This window comes from Nycticebus coucang, chromosome 10 (assembly GCF_027406575.1).
Source record: "Nycticebus coucang isolate mNycCou1 chromosome 10, mNycCou1.pri, whole genome shotgun sequence".
Taxonomy (NCBI): domain Eukaryota; kingdom Metazoa; phylum Chordata; class Mammalia; order Primates; family Lorisidae; genus Nycticebus; species Nycticebus coucang.
The window spans coordinates 48,701,297-48,724,425 of NC_069789.1; the positions used below are offsets into that span (position 1 = coordinate 48,701,297).

The 23,129-nt window shown below is 41.8% G+C and overlaps 1 protein-coding gene and 1 non-coding gene across 7 annotated transcripts in view; one reads left to right on the forward strand and one right to left on the reverse strand.

The window, feature by feature from the left end:
- Window positions 1-2,326: 2,326 nt before the first annotated feature.
- On the forward strand, window positions 2,327-2,433 carry LOC128597872 (U6 spliceosomal RNA). Its single transcript, XR_008383427.1, has one exon. It is a non-coding gene; the product is annotated as a U6 spliceosomal RNA (small nuclear RNA).
- An 18,930-nt stretch (window positions 2,434-21,363) lies between these two features.
- Window positions 21,364-23,129, reverse strand: part of RPS6KC1 (ribosomal protein S6 kinase C1) — a 207,923-nt gene continuing 206,157 nt past the window's right edge. For all 6 annotated transcript variants that reach the window (XM_053605714.1, XM_053605715.1, XM_053605717.1 and 3 more), the window contains one exon: window positions 21,364-22,669. In XM_053605714.1, the coding sequence (XP_053461689.1) occupies window positions 22,559-22,669 (111 nt within the window). In that variant the 3' untranslated portion in view covers window positions 21,364-22,558. The remainder of the gene's footprint in view (window positions 22,670-23,129) is intronic.

Below are 23,129 nucleotides of genomic sequence, written 5' to 3' on the forward strand. Positions count from 1 at the left end.
AGGAAAGTTAATTAAGCTTTAAAAAAATCCATCACACATCAATGGCTGCATCTTAATGAGTACAAAAAGTTGAGGTGTTTACTACCAATTAAAGTGGTTTTTAAATAAGCATTAATTAACACAGAAATTCAGAAGAAAGTTATACCTTGTCAAAGAAAGGCCAGTGCAGGCTATGCCCACTTCTGCTCCCATTCATATTCAGATAGTAATTACCACCAACCCTATATTTTCCATAATAATGAGGAGATGCTGTCATGTCTATCAAACAACAACACACACACAAAAGTGGTGGAATTAGAAATTTTCAACCTGAAGTAAACTTTTCAAATGTTTTCCTCCTGGGCTTTTCCCTCATCTGTGTCAGAGTTATTCAAAGAGGCGGTTAACCTGGTCTTAATGGTGACTTTCTTTTTTTCCCCCTTTGTGGGGGAGCTCGCCTTGGGCAGAGGTGTTATTCCAGTTACATCAGCAAATCGGAACAATTACCCAATCTTGGCTTAAGAGGGCCCGCAGTTCTTCCTTTGTTTCTTAATAATTATACTAATTTGCATAATCCTATTCCCTGGACTCCACTTCCTTTTAGAAAATGATTGTCCGTCATAAAGTGGTAAGGTAGAGAAAGACATAAAATCTTTAAAACCCATAACCTGACTAGAGCATCATCTGATGGAGGGGCTCATTCTTGAGTGGAAAGTGGTTGGCCATGTGCTGGAATTTGGGGAGGCCCCTAGGAGGATGACAGGGGGATGTCCCCAGAAAGGGTTTCTCAAGCACTTGAAGCAGCAAGACCTAGATGCTCAACTTGACAAAGCAGACACTGAATATTCTTACTGGTGATCTTTGGCTAACCAAATTCACATACAATTAACCAACACATCTGCGTATTAATTTATTAATTTATAATGAAGGGGTTCAGATAGTTCCTCCAGGCTCCCTATCCTGGCGATCTTTCCAGAATGATGTTGAGGAACAGAGCTGCTCAGGGCTCCTTGGTGAACACAAAATCAGAACATGGGCACAGGATGGTGAGGGAGGGCTCTGCCCGGAGGAGCATCCCATCTGCATAAGAAGGAATCTCTGTCTTGTGGCCGAATCCTCTTGACTCCTCACACACTGGGCCTCTCTTCTGCCTGTGTCTGCGGTGCGTCAGACATGCTGACCTTGGTTTCTTTGGACTCCAAGTTTTAGTGCAGATTCCCCCCTCCGCCCAGGTCACTGACACATGTTTTTCTTTACCTGACAGTAGGAATCAGACAATTGTGGGAAATTACTTAGCTGGGTTCTCACCATGCAAGAAACTTTGCACAGTCACAGTCCTTAAAGGATCCAGTAGAACACCAAACAGGAAAGGTCAATGCCAGGGCTCCGTCTGCACTGGAAGTGTCTCAAGAATCAAGTTGACTAAGTTGCTGGCGGGTCGACTGTTGAAGACCAAGAGCAAAGGCAGCGGTTGAAGAGATTTCATCCTCTTGCACAGAGGGGCGGTTCTTTATGAAAAGGTGGCAAGATGTTTCCAGAACTTCACACAAGGAAGCGGGAGGAAATGCTACCCTTCCCTTAGCCTGAACGTAGCCGTGCATTATGCAGGACTGAGGAGCCGGCTGAGAGGAGGTTTGCGGTCGCGGCTGTGTGGTCGCCAGAGTGCATTTTCAGGGTTCGCTCATGCAGCGGCGGTAGCTTTAGAATTTCTATCCAAGTCGGGTTTAGAGAGCAGTCTAGTGAGAAGGGCCTGAGAGAACCTGTCAGGAAGCCACATTTGCAAAGCCAATGGTTCATTTCTACTTAAGTGAAATGTTTCTTGGAGTGGCCTGGGGTGCCGATGAAAACTGGAGAAGGGCGGGAAGACCCTGCCATTTGCTGTGGGGTTACGGGGCAGAGGAGGGATGAGGAAGGAGGCCTAATTCTTCTTTGAATCGGGTACAGTGCCTGACAGAAGGAGTAGTACAAGACGGGCGGCCAAAGGTTTACTGAGTGAACAGCAAGAGGGTTTGTAGCGTCCTGTCAATCAGATCATGCTGGGTTTGTTTCCCGCCTGAGTCCACTGGCTTCTCTTTGTTCCGTGTCCAGTGACTGTGCTCTTAATTTGGACCATCCCACTCGCCTACCTGCCCTTGTCACAACCAGAGCCAGGGCAAGATGGAAAGTGGATGGGCACCTTGCTCTCTCCCCCGCCAGCTTCTCTCTTTCACTCTTGCTCTCTGCTCTCTTCTCTCTCATCTCTTCCACTCACTTTCTTCCCCTTCTCTAACATAAAATAAACTTATTTTTTCATATTCTAAAAAAAAAAAGACAAAGAAAAGAAAGTGAACTAGCAAAACTACAAACAGTGCTCGCTTCGGCAGCCCATATACTAAAATTAGAACAATACAGAGAAGATTAACATGGCCCCTGTGCAAAGATGACGTGCAAATGCGTGAAGCGTCCCCTATTTTTGCACTCCTACGCTGCTGGTGGGAGTGCAAGCTAATACGGCCTCTTTGGAAAGAAGTTTGGAGAACACTCAAGGAACTAAAAGTAGACCTACCATTCGGTCCTGCAATTCCTCTACTAGGTATACAGCCAGATGAACAAAAATCATTTTACAACAAATACATTTGCATCAGAATGTTTATTGCAGCCTTCATAATTGCCAAGACATGGAAACAGCCTAAATGCCCATGGACCCATGAATGGATTAACAAATGTGGTGTATGTACACCGTGGAATACTATGCAGCCATAAAAAAGATGGAGACTTCACATCTTTTATGTTTACCTGGATGGAGCTGGAACATATTCTTCTTAGTAAAATATCTCAAGAATGGGGGTAAGTATCCAATGTACTCAGCCCTACTATGAAATCAATATATAATCACCTATACATTCATATGAATGGTGAAACATAACTATAGTCCAGAAAGTAAGAGGGAAGGGGAGGGAGAGGGGAGAGGAGAGGGGAGGGGAGGTGGGGAGGAGGGAGGGTATTTGGTAGGACCTCACTTAATGTGCATAATGCAATGGTACACTTCAAAATTATTAAGAAAAGGTATAATTGTTTAACCACAACAAATAAGTGAGGTGATGGATGTGTTAATCAGCTAGATGTAAGCATTTCACACTGTATATCAAATCAGTACACTGTACCCCATAAACACTTCAATGTACACAGTTATGATTTAATAAAGAAAAAAACTACAAACAAAAATCTAGAAAAACAAACAAAAACCTAGGATTTCAGTTTGGAAAAAGAACAGGCTGAACTGACATACCAGAAGGAGGCTGGAAATCAATGTGGAATTGGGAGCAGAGACCTAAATCTCACCAAGAAGCCATGGAATACAAACATCTAAGTTTAGGCACCTCGTATTGTCACCCCTCCACCTTTTTATAATACAGCTGTTCATTGTTGCCACTCACCTCAGTCTTTTCTTTTCTTTTTTTTTTTTTTGTTTGTTTGAGACAGAGTCTCAAGCTGTTGCCCTGGGTAGAGTGCTGTGGCATCACAACTCACAGCAACCTCAAACTCTTGGGCTTAAGCGATTCTCTTGCCTCAGCCTCCCAAGTAGCTGGGACTACAGGTGCCTGCCACAACACTCGGCTATTTTTTGGTTGCAGTTGTCGTTGTTTGGCAGGCCCGGGCCATAACCGCCAGCTCCGGTGTATGTGGCTGGCGCCCTAGGCACTGAGCTACAGACGCGGAGCCAACTCACCTCAGTCTTATCTGGATCCATTTGTACAGGAATAAATAGCCTTCAAATAAAAAGTTCAGTACCAATGTGCATCTTAGGAGAGGATCGTGAAAACCGTCAAATTCCAGAAGGACGAAGATTCACTAGCTAACGTGGCTGTCTCCTTGGCCTTTGCTTCTCATTCCTTTCACTGCTATTGTCTTTACAGGAGAATACTCATTTGGATGGGATTTACATATTCAGTCAGTTGTACTTCTTTTTGGAAAAGAGCACTTTTCTCATAAAGCAGAGATGGGTAACATGCCTCCTTGATCAAGTCTGGCAACGTGAAATGTCCCTTTTTCTGAAATTCCTCAGTTGTGTTACACCCATAATCTTGCCTTATTAAAATGGAAAGAACTTCCCCTTATGTGCGTCCCATTCTGCCATTTATCAGGACTGGGATAGATTGTGCCTTTCCACTCAATTTGGACAATGAAATGAGTTTCATTTTTATTTATGGGCTTCATAAATCCGTTTCACTTGCTGCTTTTCATGCCCCAGTTCCACGCTGTTGTGTTGGGATTTCCCACCCTGCCAGGCAATTAAACCAGAAGTCATGGAAAAAAATTTTCTTTACAAAATTCTTCTAAATCCAACATATACATAAATCATCTCCACTTCAGGTCCAATTTATTTAAGGGAAGAGGTCTTTAAGTCTTTTTTTTTTTTTAACATCCTATTCTCTAAATTAATTCTTTTGCTGTCATCACCAAGCCCTCCCTCATTTGAGTTCTAAAGGTTAGTTCAATATTCCAGGATGGAAAGAACGCTTTAATTTTAAATACTATGTTTCCAGACTTGGTGCCAGGCATGTAAGAATATAACGTGGCGGCTGTGTGGCTGAAGGGTCTGAGGAACAGCGCAGTGGATGGGGTGGGGAGAGTCACAAACCATGGTGATCACCTGAACCTCAGAGGGACATCTCAAGCAGCAGCAAGAAGAGTTCCACGTTCTATGTGAGGTTACACAAACAGACAAACAAAACCCCATCAAACCCAATCAGCAGACCAACACCATGAAAGGAAGGGTGGAGGACCAGGTCCTGTCGCCCAGTACTTTGCCCTGTTTCTCTAAATACAGAACTGAAAGCAGGCTTCTATCTGAGAAGGCTGCAACTGATAGGATCCAGTAGATCCAATCCAGTGTAAAAGAATGTGTGGATAGGATTCACATATAGTTCAGTACTGTTACACAACATTTGAGAAATAAGGCTCAATAAAACTTAGACATTAAGCTAATAATCTGAATTTTGCAATAGCCCAGACACAAGCCAGGCTGAAGTTGGTTTGATGATTCCTTTGATCCAATCATATCATGTAACTATATAATATCAACTAGTGGAAGCAGGCAAAGAATATTTACATATGGCCCGACTAGGCTATAAGCCAGCGGTTCTCAACCTGTGGGTCACGACCCACGGGAACTGTATTAAAGGGCTGTGGCATAAGGAAGGTTGAGAACCACTGCTATAAGCTATTTAAGAGCAAACAGGAAGGAAATGTTTGGATTGTGCCCCCTAGACTGGAGGCTATTTAAGATCGGGAACCACTGTTGGTCCTCTTTATGTCTAGTCTACAGAAAATGCTCCATGATTCTTAGATTCTTCACCTGAAATTCTTTGTATGCAGGGGTAAGCTGGCTGCTTCAATTGTCATGCCACTGATCATCAGGGTTGACCCAGGTGCTAGGGCTGACTGGGAGGGTTTTCTCTTCCTCTCTCTCTGCAGAGCTGGGGAAGGTAAGCTAGCAAGCAAGAATGTGTAAATGTTGTGTATCTCACGATGTTGACACGGTTGACACAAGTGTTTTGGTCCAGCTGGCAGGTATCTCCCTGGAGTGGAGATGGGTGGATCAGAATGTGACGAGAATGTCACCAACCATTAGGATCATCCACCTGCCTTTGCAAACCACACAACCTCTTGGCTTCAAAGGTACTTGCCTAGTAAGGAGAGAATAGAGCTAACGTGAGTACCAGGCGTACTCTGGTTCACTTTGCTGTTACTATTACCATGAAAGATTCATAAACCACTATTCAGTCTTTTGAACTTTTGCTAATGTGAGTCTCTCCCCCTGAATCTGACATATTATGGTGAATCAAGTTCTAGACTTGGCCAAGGTGCAGTCTAGAGCCCACATTGTGCTAGTCCACAGCAGAGTATGAAACTTCCTGCCTCAGCAGTCAGCCAGCCTACTTAAACATTCTCTCTTTGTTTTTTGTTTTTGAGATAGAGTCTCAAGCTGTCGCCCTGGGTACAATGCCATGGCATCATAGCTCACAGAAACCTCCAACTCGGGCTCAAGCAATCCACTCGCCTCGGCCTTCCAGAGTGCTAGAATTACAGGCATGAGCCACCACACCCAGCCAACATTTCTAATGCTACATAATATCTCAGGAAGTACTTAATTCTACCTCAGGGATCCTGCATGCTAAAATGAGCAAGATTTTCTATCCCACTGGATTGCAAAATTGCAATAAAATTCCTCAAAGAACAAAATAGTGCTTGCAAAAAAACATTTTCTTTTTCTCAGTAACACTGAACAGAGATAAGCTTGAACCAACATAGACTCCAGACTATTTCATAAAGTTGTGCAGGCTTTATACCACACAAGGAACACCATCAAAGAGGCACTAGCCACATCACAGGTATTGAATTTTTTTTTTTTTGCAGTTTTTGGCCAGGGCTGGGTTCGAACCCGCCACCTCCGGCATATGGGGCCAGTGCCCTACTCCTTTGAACCACAGGCACCACCCGGTATTGAATATTTTTGTTTACTGGCCAATAACCATAAAAGCCTTGAGGAAAGACAGCCTTTTTCTGAATTGCACAGAGATACCAATAAAGCCCTGGAGAAAACAATACCTGGTAAAAGGACAAGGTAGCCAGCATTCTATCTTTTCCACTTAAAAAAAATTCTATATAATTATATATTTATAATTTTATATATGTATATTTTTGTGTAGGCACCCCAGAAGTTCCTCCACATGCCACAATCATTTATAACCCTCCTTTCCCCAGAGTAACAATTATGCTGCTGTGCTTATCACTTCTTTGCATATTCAAAATCATCTTATCACCCAACTATATATCTCTAGACACTGTTGTTTGGTCTTGCTTTTCTTTCTTTCATTCTTTTTTTTTTTTGAGACAGAATCTCAAGCTGTTGCCCTGGGTAGAGTGCTGTGACATCACAGCTCACAGCAACCTCTACCTCTTGGGCTTAAGTGATTCTCTTGCCTCAGCCTCCCAAGTAGCAGGGACTACAGGTGCTCACCACAATGCCCGGCTATTTTTTTTTATTATTAAATCATAGCTGTGTACATTAATGCAATCATGGGGTACAATGTGCTGGTTTTATATACAATTTGAAATGTTTTCATCACACTGGTTAACATAGCCTTCATGGCATTTTCTTAGTTATTGTGTCAAGACATTTATATTCTACCCCTAGTAAATTTTGCATGTACCCTTGTAAGATGCACCGTAGGTGTGGTCCCACCAATTACCCTCCGTCCCCTGCCCCTCCCCTCCCTCTCCCCTTTCCCCTTCTTCTTGGGCTATAATTGGGTTATAGCTTTCATAAGAAAGCTATAAATTGGTTTTATAGTAGGGCTGAGTACATTGGATACTTTTTCTTCCATTCTTGAGATACTCTGCTAAGAAGAATATGTTCCAGCTCCATCCATGTAAACATGTAAGAGGTAAAGTCTCCATCTTTCTTTCACATATACCACAATTTATTAATCCATTTGTGGGTCGATGGGCACTTGGGCATCTTCCATGACTTAGCAATTATGAATCGGGCTGCAAAAAACACTCTGGTGAAGATATTTGCAGGTTATGTCTCTGACAAAGGTTTAATAACCAGAATCCACAGAGAACTCAAACGTATTAGCAAGAAAAGAACAACTGATCTCATCTCAGGGTGGGCAAGGGACTTGAAGACAAACTTCTCTGAAGAAGACAAGCGCACGGCCTACAGACACATGAAAAAATGCTCATCATCCTTAATCATCAGAGAAATGCAAATCAAAACTACTTTGAGATATCATCTAACTCCAGTAAGATTAGCCCACATCTGGGGTGGCACCTGTGGCTCAAAGGAGTAGGGCGCTGGCCCCATATACCGGAGGTGGTGGGTTCAAACCCATCCCCGGCCAAAAACTGAAAAAAAAAGATTAGTCCACATCACAAAATCTCAAAACCAGAGATGTTGGCATGGATGTGGAGAAAAGAGAACACTTCTACACTGCTGGTGAAATGCAAAATAATATATTCCTTTTGGAAAGATGTTTGGAGAATACTTAGAGATGTAAAAATAGACCTGCCATTCGATCCCACAATTCCTCTACTAGGTATATATCCAGAAGACCGGCTATTTTTTGGTTGTAGTTGTCATTGTTGTTTGGCAGGCCTGGACTGGATGTGAACCCACCAGCTCTGGTGTATGTGGCTTGAGCCTGAAGCTTGAGCTACAAGCACTTTAGTCAAGTCTTGCTTTTCTTAATATCTCTAAATTCTCTTTTAATCAATTGGTTTCTCCTGTACACTTTCCCACTTCTTTACAAATTATCTGAAGAACCTGGGTTATTTCTTTGCCCTCCCATTGCCCATAGGGTCTGCTGCTAGCTGCACACTCAACAGTGCAAACAACATATCTGTGCACCTTCTGTATTTCCTGAAAATTGGCAGCTCAGTCCACTTGGGGTTCGACCCAGACTGGGTCCCTTTAGCAAGACCATAGGTGGTGTCTGGCAGTACTACAGAGGCACATGTCTCGTTGTCTTTCATTTTATATCTTACCAGCCCTTGATGCTTAATGCCTGAATCCACCCACTGGTGATATTCTATCAATTCTTTTTGTTCTGCAGCCAGAATAGTTTTATAAAGACAAGACACTGTCTCTCACTTACTATTTGGATGTCCAGTAGTACGATTTATTTTATTTTATTGTTTTTTGAGACAGAGTCTCACTATGTTGCCCTCGGAAGAGTGTCGTGGCATCACAACTCACAGCAACCTCGAACTCTTAGACTTAAGCGATTCTCTTGCCTCAGCCTCCCAAGTAGCTGGGACTACAGGAGCCCGCCACAATGCCCAGCAATTTGTTGTTGTGGTGGTGGTGGTTGTCATTGTTGTTTAGCAGGCCTGGGCTGGGTTCCAACCCGCCAGTCCCAGTGTATGTGGCCAACACCCTAGCCACTCAGCTATGGGTGCCAAGCCCAGTGGTACAATTCATATAAAATTCAGAATAAATGCTTGATTCTCTTATTTCCCAGTTTTCAAGATAATAAATTGGTTCCCTGCAATTCTCCAAAGGTGATCAATTTTTTAAAGTATCATTATAAAGTCATGGATTTAAACATATATGATACGTTTTGATTTTTATCAGTATTGAAGGTCAAATTGTTACATTTTGACCAGTAGAAGGCTCTGAATCCTTCTGCCATGACCCTATAAGTCTTTGATAGCTTCCGTGTTATCTGTTCCAGCTTCATTTTGTAAACTTACAACCTGGAAGAGGGACCTCACCACAAACCAATCACACCTTGATCTCAGATTTCCAGCACCCAGAACTGTGAGAAACAAATTTTCCTTGTTTATAAGTCACCCAGAAAGTGGTACTTTTAGCAGTTCAAACTAAGACAGGAAAATATTACCTGAGTTCTTATATTGTACCCTTTATAGGTAAAGTCAGCTTTGCTGTACATAAAATCCTTGGCTCACTTCCTTTCCTTGAGTATTTCAAATACATTGTTTCACTTTTTTCCTCTCAGTAAGTGCTATTGAGAAGATCTTACAATGATAATTTTTTTTTTTTTTTTTTAGGAGACAGAGTCTCACTTTATTGCCCTTGATGTGGTGTCACAGCTCACAGCAACCTCTAACTCCTGGGTTTAGGCGAGTCTCTTGCCTCAGCCTCCAGAGCAGCTGGGACTACAGGTGCCCGCCACAATGCCCGGCTATTTTCTTGCTGCAGTTCGGCCGGGGCTGGGTTTAAACCCACCACCCTCGGTATATAGGGCCAGCGCGCTACCAGCTGAGCCACAGGCACCGCTCCTGAAAATTGGCAGCTCAGTCCACTTGGGGTTCAGATCCAGACTCGGTCCCTTTAGCAAGACCATAGGTGGTGTCTTTTAAATGATAATCTTTTAAATGATGTGCTGTTTGTCTCCTGGAAGCTTGTTTTTCTTAGTGTTAGTCATATGGCAAACATTCTCAAGTATACAATGTGCTTTTTCCATATGCAGCTTTTTTTTTTAATTTCAGGAAATTTTTTTTTTTTTGTTTTTGTTAGTTCAGTTCCCTTGTCTTGGTTCTGTTGGTGATCTCCTCTAACCTTATGTTCCATTTTCTCTGCCTATTTCCATATTGGACACTTTATCTTGGAATCCTTTTTAACTTTTTAAAATTCAACTTATACCTGGGCGCAATGGCTCACACCTATAATCTTAGCAGTCTAGGAGTCCAAGGCAGGAGGGTCGCCTGAGCTCAGGAGTTCCAGACCACCCTGAGCAACAGCAAAACCCCATCTCTACTAAAAATAGGAAAAAAACAAAACAAAACAAAACAAAACAAAAACCTAGCCAGGCATCGTGGCAGGCACCTGTAGTCCTAGCAACTCAGGAAGCTGAGGCAGGAGGATCTCTTGAGCCCAGAGTTTAAGATTGCTGTGAGCTATGAAGCCACAGCACTCAACTCAGGGTGACAGAGGGAGACTCTGTCTCAAAGTAAGAAGTATGGAGAATCCTTGAGGAATTAAAGGCTGATCTTCTGTTTGATCCCTCAATTCCATTACAAGGTATCTACCCAGAAGAACAAATATCCTTTTACCACAAAGACATTTGCACCAGAATGTTTATCGCAGCCCAATTCATAATTGCCAAGTTGTGGAAGCAGCTCAAATGCCCATCAATCCATGAATGGATTAACAAATTGTGGTATATGTATGCCATAGAATACTAGACAGCCCTAAAAAGATGGAGACTTTACATCATTCATGTTTACCTGGATGGAGTTAGAACATACTCTTCTTAGTAAAATATCTCAAGAATGGGAGGAAAAAGTATCCAATGTACTCAATACTATTATGAAACCCATATATAAACACACCACTCATACAAATTATAAAACACAAATATAGCCTAGCAAGAGCGGGAGGAGAGAAGGAAGAGGGAAGGGGAAGAGGGAAGGTGATTGGTGGGAGGAGGGAGGACATTTGGTGGGATCTCACCTAATGTGTACAATGCAAGGGTGGTTCGTTCCACAACAACTAAGAATAAATTACAAATGTCTTACCACAAAAAATAAGTGAGGTGATGGTTATGTTAATCACTTTGATTTAAGCATTCCACATTGTACATCAAATTATCACATTGTACTCCATAAATGTATACAGTTATGATTTAATAAGAAATTAGAAAAAATTTAAAAAATAAAATGACAAAAATAAACAAACAAATACATTTCAACTTACATTTCTCTTAAGACATTATCCGTTGTGCTTTTACACTCTTTGGGCCTTCCAGTTTTGTCTTCATTTCTGAAATAATATTTTTCTTTACTTTCTAGTTGTTCCCTGAGTTGTCACCTTGTTATTGAATTTTCAATTGTGATTTTTATTGCCTCATACCTTACACAACTTTCTCAATGCCTTTCAGTCCATTGTGAAATAGTAAATTAGTTTTGCTTTTTAGTGAACCCATCTTTTGGAAAGCTTTGTCTGTCAGGATAGTATTCTATTCCTAAGTCTCTTTTTTTAATAATATCTTTGTGTGACACTTGATGTTGATTCTTTTTCATTGTGCGTGCTGTGAAATTAGCTCTGTTAAACTATAAGAAGAAAGTGGATTAAGTAAAAAAGTTGCTAATTTCACAGAGCTCCCTCTTCTGTTGTTTTTCTGAAGTGCTAAAAAAAACAAAAACAAAAATATGACATTTTGCTTTCTAAAATTTCCTGACTGTTCTTCCCTTCCTTTGAGCTAGACCTTTTAATTACATTCCCAGCAATTTTTCCTCAATGGAGGACCCTGGACTAAGAAGCCAGTTCTGGCAAGTCAATTTTGAGAGTTCAAAGGCCAATCCCCTTAATCCCTCTTACTGTGAACTTTTAGCACTTGGCAGGTGCTAGAGAGGGCAAAACACTTTTTACCTTCAGCCACTGTTCTCAAATTGACCCACTGAGCTTCCCAGTGAATACAGTGGCTATTGAGGCAGTCTCTTATTCTCAGGTCCAGTCAGAGGCTACCACCTAAATCTTGTGGCTACTAGTATTATCCCCAACTGCTTGTATTTTGGGTTTCCTGGTATCTTGTCACCTAGTTCTTTTTGTTTGTTTGTTTGTTTGTTTTGAGACAGAGTCTCAGTCACCCTCAGTAGAGTGCTGTGGCATCACAGCTCACAGTAACCTCAAACTCTTGGATTCAAGCAGTTACCTTGCCTCAGCCTACCCAGTTGGTGGCTCACACCTGTAATCCCAGCACTCTTGAGAGGCTGAGGCAGGTGGATTGCTTAAATTCAGAGACCAGCCTGAGCAAAAGCAAGACCCCCATCTCTAAAAATAGCTGGGCCTTGCGGCGGGCAGCTGTAGTCCCAGCTACCTCGTTTTTTTGCAAACATTGTCTATGAACTTTTGACCTTGTTATCTAGCCTCTCTGTACATGTTTATGTAAGATCATGTGGGCAGTATGCTACTGCCATCACCACCATCTTTCTAGGATCCTCATCATCTTTTAATTCAATTAATTAAGCATCCTTTTGATTCCTTCCCTCAGCCTGCCACAAGCCTCAGTTTTGCGAAAAGCCCCTGTTACAGTGGGGATGTGTGTGTGTATGTTTGGAAGTGGGGATGGCCACATGGGTATGCAAAGGTTACCAGTCATGGGCAAAGTTGCAAAAAGTTAGATACAGTTCCTGCGTTCACGCCAGTAATCCCAGAATTGGGGGAGGCTGAGGTAGGAGGATTGTTTGAAGCCAGCCTGAGCAAAAGAGCCTGTCTCCATACAAATGGAAAAATTAGCTGGGTGTGGTGGTGGTGCCTATAGTCCCAGCTACTTGGGAAGCTGAGATGGAAGGATCACTTGACCCCAGCAGTTTGAGGTTGCTGTGAACTATGATGTGACAACCCAGGCAACAGAGTGAGACCCTGTCTCAAAAACAAACAAAAAAGAGATTCAGTTCCTGCCCTTAGGAGTTTATTACCAAGAATTCAATTACACATCCTCTTAGTTTAATAGGACTACAACCACCTAGTTTGCAATCACAGCTCTTATCAACTTGCCATTCCAGCTGGGCATGTCAACTTCTCAGAACCTTAGTTTCTCCATTTGTAAAATACAGAGCAGATTACTTGCCCTGTCTAATTGTATAGGTTGTGGGGAAGAAATGAAATAATGAAAGCATATGTAATCTGGTCACCCCTGACCTGCACCCTTGAAGTCAGAAATCGTATTTTCATCATCTTTGTCTCTATCCCTCCAGGCCTCAATAGTGCTTGACACATTCTGAACACCCAGGGTTTGCACCTTGAAAAGAGTATTTAAAGCCCTATTATGTGACAATTAATAAATTTAAAAAGCCCCACAGCCTCATCAACGATGACAAGAGTTAATGTGCCCATGCTAGAGGGCTGGAGAGGCTAGCCTCAAAAAGACCCTTTGCATGGGAGAAATGGCCTTCGCTCCAAAAGTCAACCATCAGAAGACACAGAAGAGCTGAGTTTTTAAAATGCATTTTTTATTATTCAGCCTTCAGCAGAAATGTCACCTTTCTAAAGCAAGCTGTTATCATGCGCTCCCCGTGCCAAGCAGGCGCCTCTGAGGAGCAGGATTTTATCTCAACATTTTTAGTGATTTGTATTTCTCTTTCAAGGAGTTCCATGCCTTAAGGCACCTGAAACACTAACAGCACAGGAAGGTAAGGTTACAACAAGGAGCTGTCTCCAAAACATGAAACTGTTATTTTTACAAAACGGTTCCAGGAGCGGCATCAAAGCCGCAGTCCACAGTCACCCTGCCTGGTAATTCATGTCCTCTCTGCGCAGCTCATTGTTTTCTGGTGGGCTCCTTGGTTGAACCATATTCTCAGAGAAACTCCGTTTTGTGACAGGGCCCCCATCAGCAGGCTCGGCCACGTGACAGGCCTAGAAGCAGCCAGCACAACTGCCGGTGACGCTTGCCAATAAGCCAGATGCTGCCACATATTGGCATCTGGGTCCTGGAATAGTAACCATGTTCTCAGTCTGGCTAGGGATTCTGACCCCAGCTACGGAAGGAGACAAAGGAAGGGAAGAAAAAGCCGGAGCTAAGGGAGGGCGGGCAGACTGTGGAAGAGTCTCTTGGTAATTTCCCTACCATGGATTTAGAGCTTCCACAACAAAAGACTCGTTGGAAAGCTGCTACCACTGCTGCAATGGGCGGCAGAGGTAGAAACGGGCATTCTAAACCCAGTGAGTTGTTTTGGCACCTGGGGAGTGGGGATGGTTGATTCAAAAGGAGACAGCTGCAGCAGGCAGCTCTCCCCTCCTCTCCCTCGAACCATGATAGCCCACAGTGGAGATAAGCTACCGGATAGCGCTTAAATCTGCAGCAGAGGTGCGGAGAGTGGCGACATCAGGATGGCTGCTGCTCCCTGCTTTCTGGGTGCCAATACGCACCAGCAAGGCCAACGGAACGGTGAGGATAAGATCCAGATCCCAGTGTGTGAGGGGATCCTTACAATCAAGAAAAGTACGGTAGGGGTGTTCTGATCATAGGGATGGGGTGCAGGCAGAAGGAGGCCTCGTGTCTGATTAACTCCTGATGCTAAGGTGATACTGGCCAGAGAGAGGCTGCCGGTCCTGCTGTGGTCACATCAGGTGGAGGCACAGCCCAGAAGAGTGGGCTGAACCTTGTTTAGAGTGTGAAGAGACCAAAGAATAAAGAGCGAGCAGCAGTTCCTCCTTCTGTAAATGGCAAATTCATCCCATGTCATATGTGGCCAAGAGTCGCATGGGGCCTTACACTTGAAGGACCAGGGCAAGCATGAGTAAGGACAGACTGGATGGAGAAAAGTACCCTGGCCTCTGCAGCCAAAAAATTAAGAACTAGCCCCTAAAGTCATTTACCAGCTGGAGGATGCTTCTCTTAGGGTGAAACCGGCTTCTCTCTGCTCACCAGATAATGAATTTCCTAACAAGAACCACCCAGTGTGCCTCTGGTCACAGAGTGTTTGTACGTGGTGGGGGATTTTAGCAGGGGAGGTAACACGTAGTGGGAATGCCTGCCAACCATTGGAAAAACCAGTGCAAAGCAACATGTCTTATCAATGGTGGTTTTGGCAATAGTGTCATTTTCTAAAAAGAACAGCACATTATAATGAGGCTGAGAGTCCAGCATAGCAGACAGATAGATGAAGCAATTAACATTGAACTTCCACCTATTAAATTTACAAAACCATCTGAAAGTCTTGCACCAGGTGTGGTGGCTCATGCCCGTAACCCTAGAAACTAGGGAGGCTGAGGGAATAGGAACACTTGAGCCCAAGCGTTCAAGACCAGTCTAGGCAATAAAGCAAGACCCACACCCCTACTCCCCTGCCCCATTTCTAAAATAAAAATACTAGCTGGGCATGGTGGCACATGCATGCATTCCCAGCTACTTAGGTGGCTGAGGTAGGAGGATCACTTGAGGCCAGGTGTTCAAGGCTGCAATGAGCTATGGTTAGACCACTGCACTCCATCCTGGGTGACAAAGACTCATCTCTAGATCATTGAGAGGTCAAATATACATTTGGTCAAAATATACTTTATTAACAATCTCTTCTCATAATCTTGGCACTTTATATACAAAAGACCTTAAAACATAAAAATATAATGAAATCACCCACCTTCTCTTTGCCCCAATACATACACAGTCTTCAAGGAAGATCTAATTTCACTTTCCTACTGTGAAGCTTGATGCCCATTTTTTTTTTTTTTATTGTTGGGGATTCATTGAGGGTACAATAAGCCAGGTTACACTGATTGCAATTGTTAGGCAAAGTCCCTCTTGCAATCATGTCTTGCCCCCATAAAGTGTGACACACACCAAGGCACCACCCCCTCCCTCCATCCCTCTTTCTGCTTTTCCTCCCCGCCCCCCATAACCTTAATTGTCATCCAGAAAGCATTCCAGCTGAGCCCCCTGCCCCAATCCCAGTTATAAAGAAAATACAGAGCAGCTCCGCTACAGGGTCAGAACCCAGTTAAAACACTCTGGTATCTTTCTCAAACCCTGATTCTTCACATTCAGATTTTGAACTATGCAGGGGCTAAAGACTGAATTTCTACTGCAGTTTTATTTAAGGAGCAAAATCCCCAACAATATACAAGTAATCAAACGAATTATAATTTGATGTTTCCACCATTAAATTTTCAAATGGATCTGACATAAGAGAAGCAGTCCATAAAGGGGGAGTTATTGGATCACAGCAACTGTGACAGAAGTCGCTCAGTGTCTTCGGGGAACTGAATCATTGCCCACATGTGCTCCTCCTCTTACCCTCTCATTTTCTCTTTATCCAGTTGCCTATCCTGTCTTGCTTTTCCTCATCTTTGAGGAAAGATGCAGTAGCTTTGGAATGGGGATGATCATTTGCATTTGTAACTAATTCTGAGGTAATGCTAATGCTGATGGTCTGGGGATCACTTTTTTTTTCATTTGCCTAAATGTTTTATTTGGAAATAATTTCAAATTTAAAGAAAAGTTGCATGAAGAGTAAAAAGCACCCGTATTCCCTTGACCCAGATTGGGGACCAGTTTTGAGAACCACTGAGCTAAGCTAAATGTCTGTCAGAGGTCTGGTACGAAGGGAGAAGTCACCTGGCAGGATGCAATGTCTTCTGAGAGCAAAGATCAGAATCTAGCCAAATAGAAAGCAAACCAACTATTTAAAGCGAAATGTGAGGAGTACCACCAAATGATGACAGTGAGTGGGACCCAGGGGGGTTTAAACTCTGAATAGTGAATATCATTATCAACCGATGGGGGGAAAGTGTATTAACTCTCCTGTTTTGTCTCTTGGTGATTCCTTGGGGGTGATTCTACAAACACCATAATCTTCTACTATACACTGGCTTCAAGAAAAAAGAAAAGCAATTATTTGATAGGGAAATTCTACTCTGTACACTTGAGAGAAACAGACGGGGGGATGATTATGTACCCTCCTCCTTTATATTCTACTACCTTAACTCAGGACGTTATCTCCTGCCTGAATTTCTGAAATAACCCCTAACGGCTTTTCCTGCCTCTAATAATCTCTCTCCAATTGATTCTCCATTCTAACCCTAAAATTAATTTTTAACAGCAGGCTGTAATAATGCAGTCTCTCTGAGAAACTTCACTAGTTCCCCACATCCTCGAGAATGAAGTCCAACTGTCTCAGCCTGGCATTTAAACTGGTCCCCATCTACCTTTCAAATTCATGTCCTTAGAAACCAGCCAGAACAAGAATACACACAGCTTTCCACTTTCCCATTTCCTTGCCTTTGTACACAACTAGGTTTTTCTGCTCCTGTCCCATTACCTTCTCCCCAAAGAAAATATTTTTTAAAAGGATTAAAAAGATCTTATGTTTAAAAATCCTATTTACACTTCAAGGTGCTGCTCCAACACAGGAAGGCTCCCTGCAGCTCCTCAGACCTGACCTTTGTATGCTCACCATACTCTAGTTGTACCTTGTATCACTTACCCTACTTATTATTTATGCTTCTTTCCCATTTCGTAAGATCCCTGAAGGCAGGCACCACTTCCTTGTTCAGTGACCAGAGAAGGCTATGACGGAAGGAAGGAAGGGGAGATGGAGCTGTAAGGGAGTGAGAAAGCAGTAGAGCACGTGGTCCGCAAGAGTCAGTTTTAGACGTTTTCTCCGTCTTTCAGAATCTTTTTGCTAACACCTTCTTTCTAGAAGAATCTTGAAAGACTGAACTGTTGTAAAATCGTTTATAATGTTTTGCCAACACCCCCTTTTCTTATTTCCTGTTTCTACTGGATCAATTTCATACAACTCTCCCACATGACAAAGGCGACATCACATTTCGGTCCTTCTCTTGGCACTGAAACAGACTCAAATCTCTTGACACTCCCCTCTGACATCTGCCTCTTTTGGTGGAGTTGATCAAATTTCTGCCCAGCGGATTCCTAACACTACCAAATACTCAAGCTTTAAGAGGAATTGATCAACGTTTCTAAAAAAGTTAACTTTTTGGTATGAATTTTTTTTTAAGATTTACAAAAGCAAGGTATCAGTGATCCTAAGTGTACCCCCAAGCTGGCTCATGCGTCATCCTTTCTTAACACATTCAGTAAAGAGGGATTTCTGCCCAAAAGAAATCACAGCAGCCCTTTATAGACACTAGCAAGGAGATGGAGACAGAATGGACTCAAGACAAGCATGTCACTTAATCCTTCCCCAACAGGCAGGCCAGCCATCTCTTTTCCTGGGACAGTCAGAATAGTTTCAGTTCCTACCTAGCTCTTTCTGGGGGAAGAACAAAGAATTAATACTTTAAATACAGCTGGAAAAGGCAGCTCTCTATTACCCTATTGTTAGGTTACTGAGCCAATGTGTTTGACAAGCACTCTGCTGCATTTCCCATGCTCCCCTCATTCAGGCTATGTTCTTTCTTACACCTCCAAAAATTCTCTCTGCTGCTATTTCTGCCTGAGACGAGATACCTAGACCAAGGGGAGAAGCCATGTGATACGGACAAAAAATGCAAGGTCATGCCATCTGACTACGTATCACCACCATCATAAATCTTACCAAGAAGGAAACCTGTACTCCAGTATCCTATTTACTGTCCTTGAGAAATAAGTGACGCCAAGCCACAAAAACCTGTAGAACTTTGCTTCCCATTTGCCTCTGCTATTATGTTTACAACTTTATTTAGAAATAGCTGACTTCACAGCTTTTGCCACTTAGTAATGCTTCACCACGAGGACTTAATAAGAAATTCTTAAAATGAGCTGAGTAGACATCAAATACTCAAAAATCCAAATTACCTCGACTAGTAGAGGTTAAGATTCTGCATTAAATAGAACAGAAATTATCAATTTTATACTCCGATAATGCCTGCCAAAGGACTGAGTGAAATAAACACATAAAATATGATAGATCAAGGCAACGGGTAGGAATGCTACTGCAGTTACTGAGAAAGGCCTAGGAAGTGGGTGAATGGAGGCATACCCCAGCCTCCCTTCACCCCTACATGCCTCCATCCGGACCTCCCTCTCCTTTTCCTGCGTAGAGCCGAATGAGAATTAACCTTTTAATGTTTCACTGTTTATAATTTTCATAGCCATATAACCACCAAAGCCATGCTACAGAATGAGCTATGGCAGCATCCCCATTGTCAAAACATAATAGCAATCATCGCTGTTTAAAAGACAGATTTAAATATATTATCAAGAGTTCAGTTAATTCATGTAAGCAGAAAGTAGAATGATGGTTACCTAGGGGAAGTGGAAGAAGAACATGACAAGTGGAGATGTCGGTCATGGGACACAAAGTCTCAGGCAGATAGGAGGAATAGGTTCTGTTGATCTACTGCAAAGCATGGTGAGTGTATTAATAGTGAACATGAGTACACAGAGGGTGCCAAAAAATGGATACACATTTTAGGAAAGGAAAAAAAGTACTCAATATACACCAATACCAAAAGATGAATACAAGTCACATTGAGCACCTCCTGTAATTACAGAAGTCAAATGTCTTAAGTATTCTAAATTTAATATCGGTTTTTCCTTTCTTAAAATGTGTATACATTTTGGGGGGCACCCTCTATATTTCAAAATAGCTAACAGGGTGGATTTTAAATGTTCTCATCACAAAGAAATGGCAAGTATTTGAGGTGATATGTTAATTAGCCTGATTTGATCATTCTACAATGTATACATATATTGAAACATCACATTGTACTCCATACATAAAGTTCGTGTGCAATTACTACACATATATATGTTGTCAATCAAAAATAAAATAAAACCTAAAAAGTGTTCAGTTAATTATAACAAGTAAGTTAGAATAGACCCATGTCACTAATAGTATTAACTCATGTCATAAAGCAAATTGCTAAAATAACATTCTTTTCTACTCTTAACTTACCCATCTGTGAAATAGAAATGGTAGACTTTCATATAACATCTTAGGATAAGTGGCACCGTACCATAATGGTATTGGCAACCTGTCTCAATGACACTGCTAACTTCATATAAAAATAAAATGTAAAATCAAGTAAGACAGAGACGTGAACAGATACTTGAACATCAGCGTTCAGAATGGCGTTATTCACCACAGGCCAGGGGTAGAAACCATCCAAAGGTCCACTGACAGATGAGTGGCTAAACAAAATGGAGTAAATACACACATTGAGGATAAGCCTTAAAAAGGAAGGAAATTCTCATGCTACAGCATGGACGAACCCTGAAAACTTGATGCTAAGTGAAATAAGCCATATGCAGAAGAATAAATATTACATGATTCTCCTTACATGAAGTACCTAAAATAGTCAAATTCAACTTCACAGAGGCAGAAAGTAGGATGGTGATTAATAGAGCTGGGGAGGGAGAATGGGGAGTTATTGCTTAATGGGCACAGAGTTTCAGTTTGGGATGATGAGAAAGTTCTGGAGATGGATAATGGTGATGATTGCACAAAAATGTGGATGTACTTAATGTCACTAATGAATTGTATAATTAAAAATAGTTCAATAGTGAATTTTATGTTTTGTATTATTTTCTAATACAAAAGACAAATGAGAAATACTAAGTGGCAATTTCTTTTATGATTTTGACCCATATCCCACTTCCCTGCTTAAATAAAATACAAAAAAACAAAAATCAGTATTATAGCATTAGAGCTTAATATATGTACACGTCATCAAAAACAACTTTGGTTTGATACCCCAAAGTTATTTATCCTGTCTATAACTAAAGAGTTCATGTCTATCATGATTATGATTATATTAGTAGCACAAGCTCCAATCAAATACAGGGGAGAAAGAAAAATTAAAGCAATGGAATTGTGGCAACAGGCTGACATAGCAACCATCTGTTGCCATTAATGTCCTCTGAATCCAGAGACCCAGATCATATGGTAGGGCAGGGATCTTCACCTTAGCTGTGAAGTCCTACTTTTGTGTCATAGGGCACTTCTGGAAGGAAGTTCTGTAACAGCCAGCTCGAAGTACTGGCGGATTTCCTACTAGACCTACACAGGAAGTCACTGTGTCTCACCTGCATGAGTTCCTGTTATGAGGCCAGGGACCCGGGAGTTGAGGTCTAGTTCCATGGAGTGATGTCATCTTGAGTGAACTATGATCCTGGTGACCTGCTTTCCAACCTGGTGTTGTTGCAGCCCTTTCAGCTGGGGTTTGGGTTATAAGGGGACTGAAAAGGAAAAATGGGAGAATAACAGAAGAAGGAAAAGTGCTTGCACATTTCCTTTGTTTCAGGAGAGCATTTTCTGCTTCCATTTAATTGGATGGGAACACCTGGTTGATGGCAGATGGAAGCTCCTGGAGCAGGAGTAGGCTTTCACACAGATCTCCAACATTAAGAAAATATTATTTCTGGTTGACTTCTAACTTAGAAATAGTGACTTCTTTCTTCTTTGGATAAAGTTTAAGTAACAAATGTCAACACTTTGAAAACATTTATAAATTTTTGTAAACAATACATGACAGGAGCTACCTTAGCAACATAAAGAAATAGCAAATACAAATGTCTGGAGATGCGTGAATTCTCAATTCTATATAATGTCAAGTGGATTAGGAGTTCAAATCTGGAAATCTAATTATAAGCAATAAACTAGGATTGCCATTCAATGCCGTTTAGATAAGATCTGTTGGTCCTTAGTATAACAAGCTAAAAAGTAAAATGAAATCAAGCATATGCAGCAGCAGCCAAAACTGATAATGTTCTATAAGAAAAGAACAGAGTTCTGTCTTCTTAAATAAATACATAATAAACAATTCTCAAGCTACCAAATGAAGGAGAGATTGAAAGTTTTACCATGTTTATTTTAGATCATGATTTCTCAGTCCTTATTAAGTTGATACAATCGGGGGGAATGAATATCCCCTTCCCTTTTTGTTGCACGTGTGTTAGTAGGAATAGGAAGGACAGAGCAGGAGAGAATGAGCAAAGAGTGCAAGACAGGGAAAGATCGAGAGAAAGATGGGGTTGGAGAGAGACACAGTGAGTGCTGGTGTGAACCCCTCTCTAAACAGGTGGTGTCAACCAACAAAGGTGAAGACACAGAGACTTCTCTTTTCACAGAGATAGCTGGGACCACATTTAAGATACATTAATTATACACCATCTTCTGTCAGGCGTTATGTATATATTCTTTCTTTCCTCACTTTAAAGCCTCAAAGTTGACATTATGTAAGAAGCATTTTTAGTGCATTTTTAAGTAAACATTAATTTGATCATATAAACCAATCCTGGTTAGCAGAAAGCACTGTTAGCTGCCTTATAAGGTCCTTCTTTCAAGTAAAACTTCGTAGAACTTCGTATCAGAGGAACCTCTTGAAGGAACTCTTTCTTTTGGGTTTACAACTCATCTGCAACACTAAACGTAGATTAAATTAAGATCACTCCTTGGTTGAAGGTGTGTATATACTAGCCCCTGGGAAAATCAGCTAATATCTTGTCCAGACAGTAACTGTAAATGCATTGTTCTTTTGCAGCCCTCCCCCGGCCCCTAGTTCCTCCAAAGGTCTTTAGCCAAATGATCTGGTGCTTGGTGACTAGGAGGCAGACTTGCCTCTGTGCTGGAGAAGCCTTTTACAGAGAAGATCAGACGGTGTGAGGGTAACTCCGAATTGTGTTCATCTCATCAGTTCTGCCCAATCCACAGGGGTGAAAAATGGATGAGATTTGATATCTTCAACACCAGCAACTCCAGCACCAAGCCGTTCCAGGGGGTTGAACTGCAAGAGCTAAAAAAGAAGGATTCAGTGAGCAACAGAAATCCAACTGGCAAATCAAAGGAAAAGAAAATATATGAAAGGAAAGAACTTCTAAATTAAATCCCACTGACAAATGGACTTGATTAATAGCCAATCATCTGTTTTCTTGAAAGAGAGCTATGTCTAACAGCAGTCTAGCTACAACATGAAGAACGTCTGAATTGAGTTTGTGGCTTTTTGTATGACAAGAAACATGGCCTCAAGTGACTTGCTTTGTTTGCTTCATCCTTATATAATAGGACAGTCACACTTACCAATTTCCTACTCCAAAAGTACACTGAGACATTAGTTAGATATCGCACTGAACTCTGAGCACCTGTTGCTTCCTTTGCGATTAGGATGTTGGGGAGGCACAGCAAATTTTTCAATCTCTAAATAACTATATACGCATTGAGGCTCTACCTGAAGTGTGACCAGGCTAATTAGTATT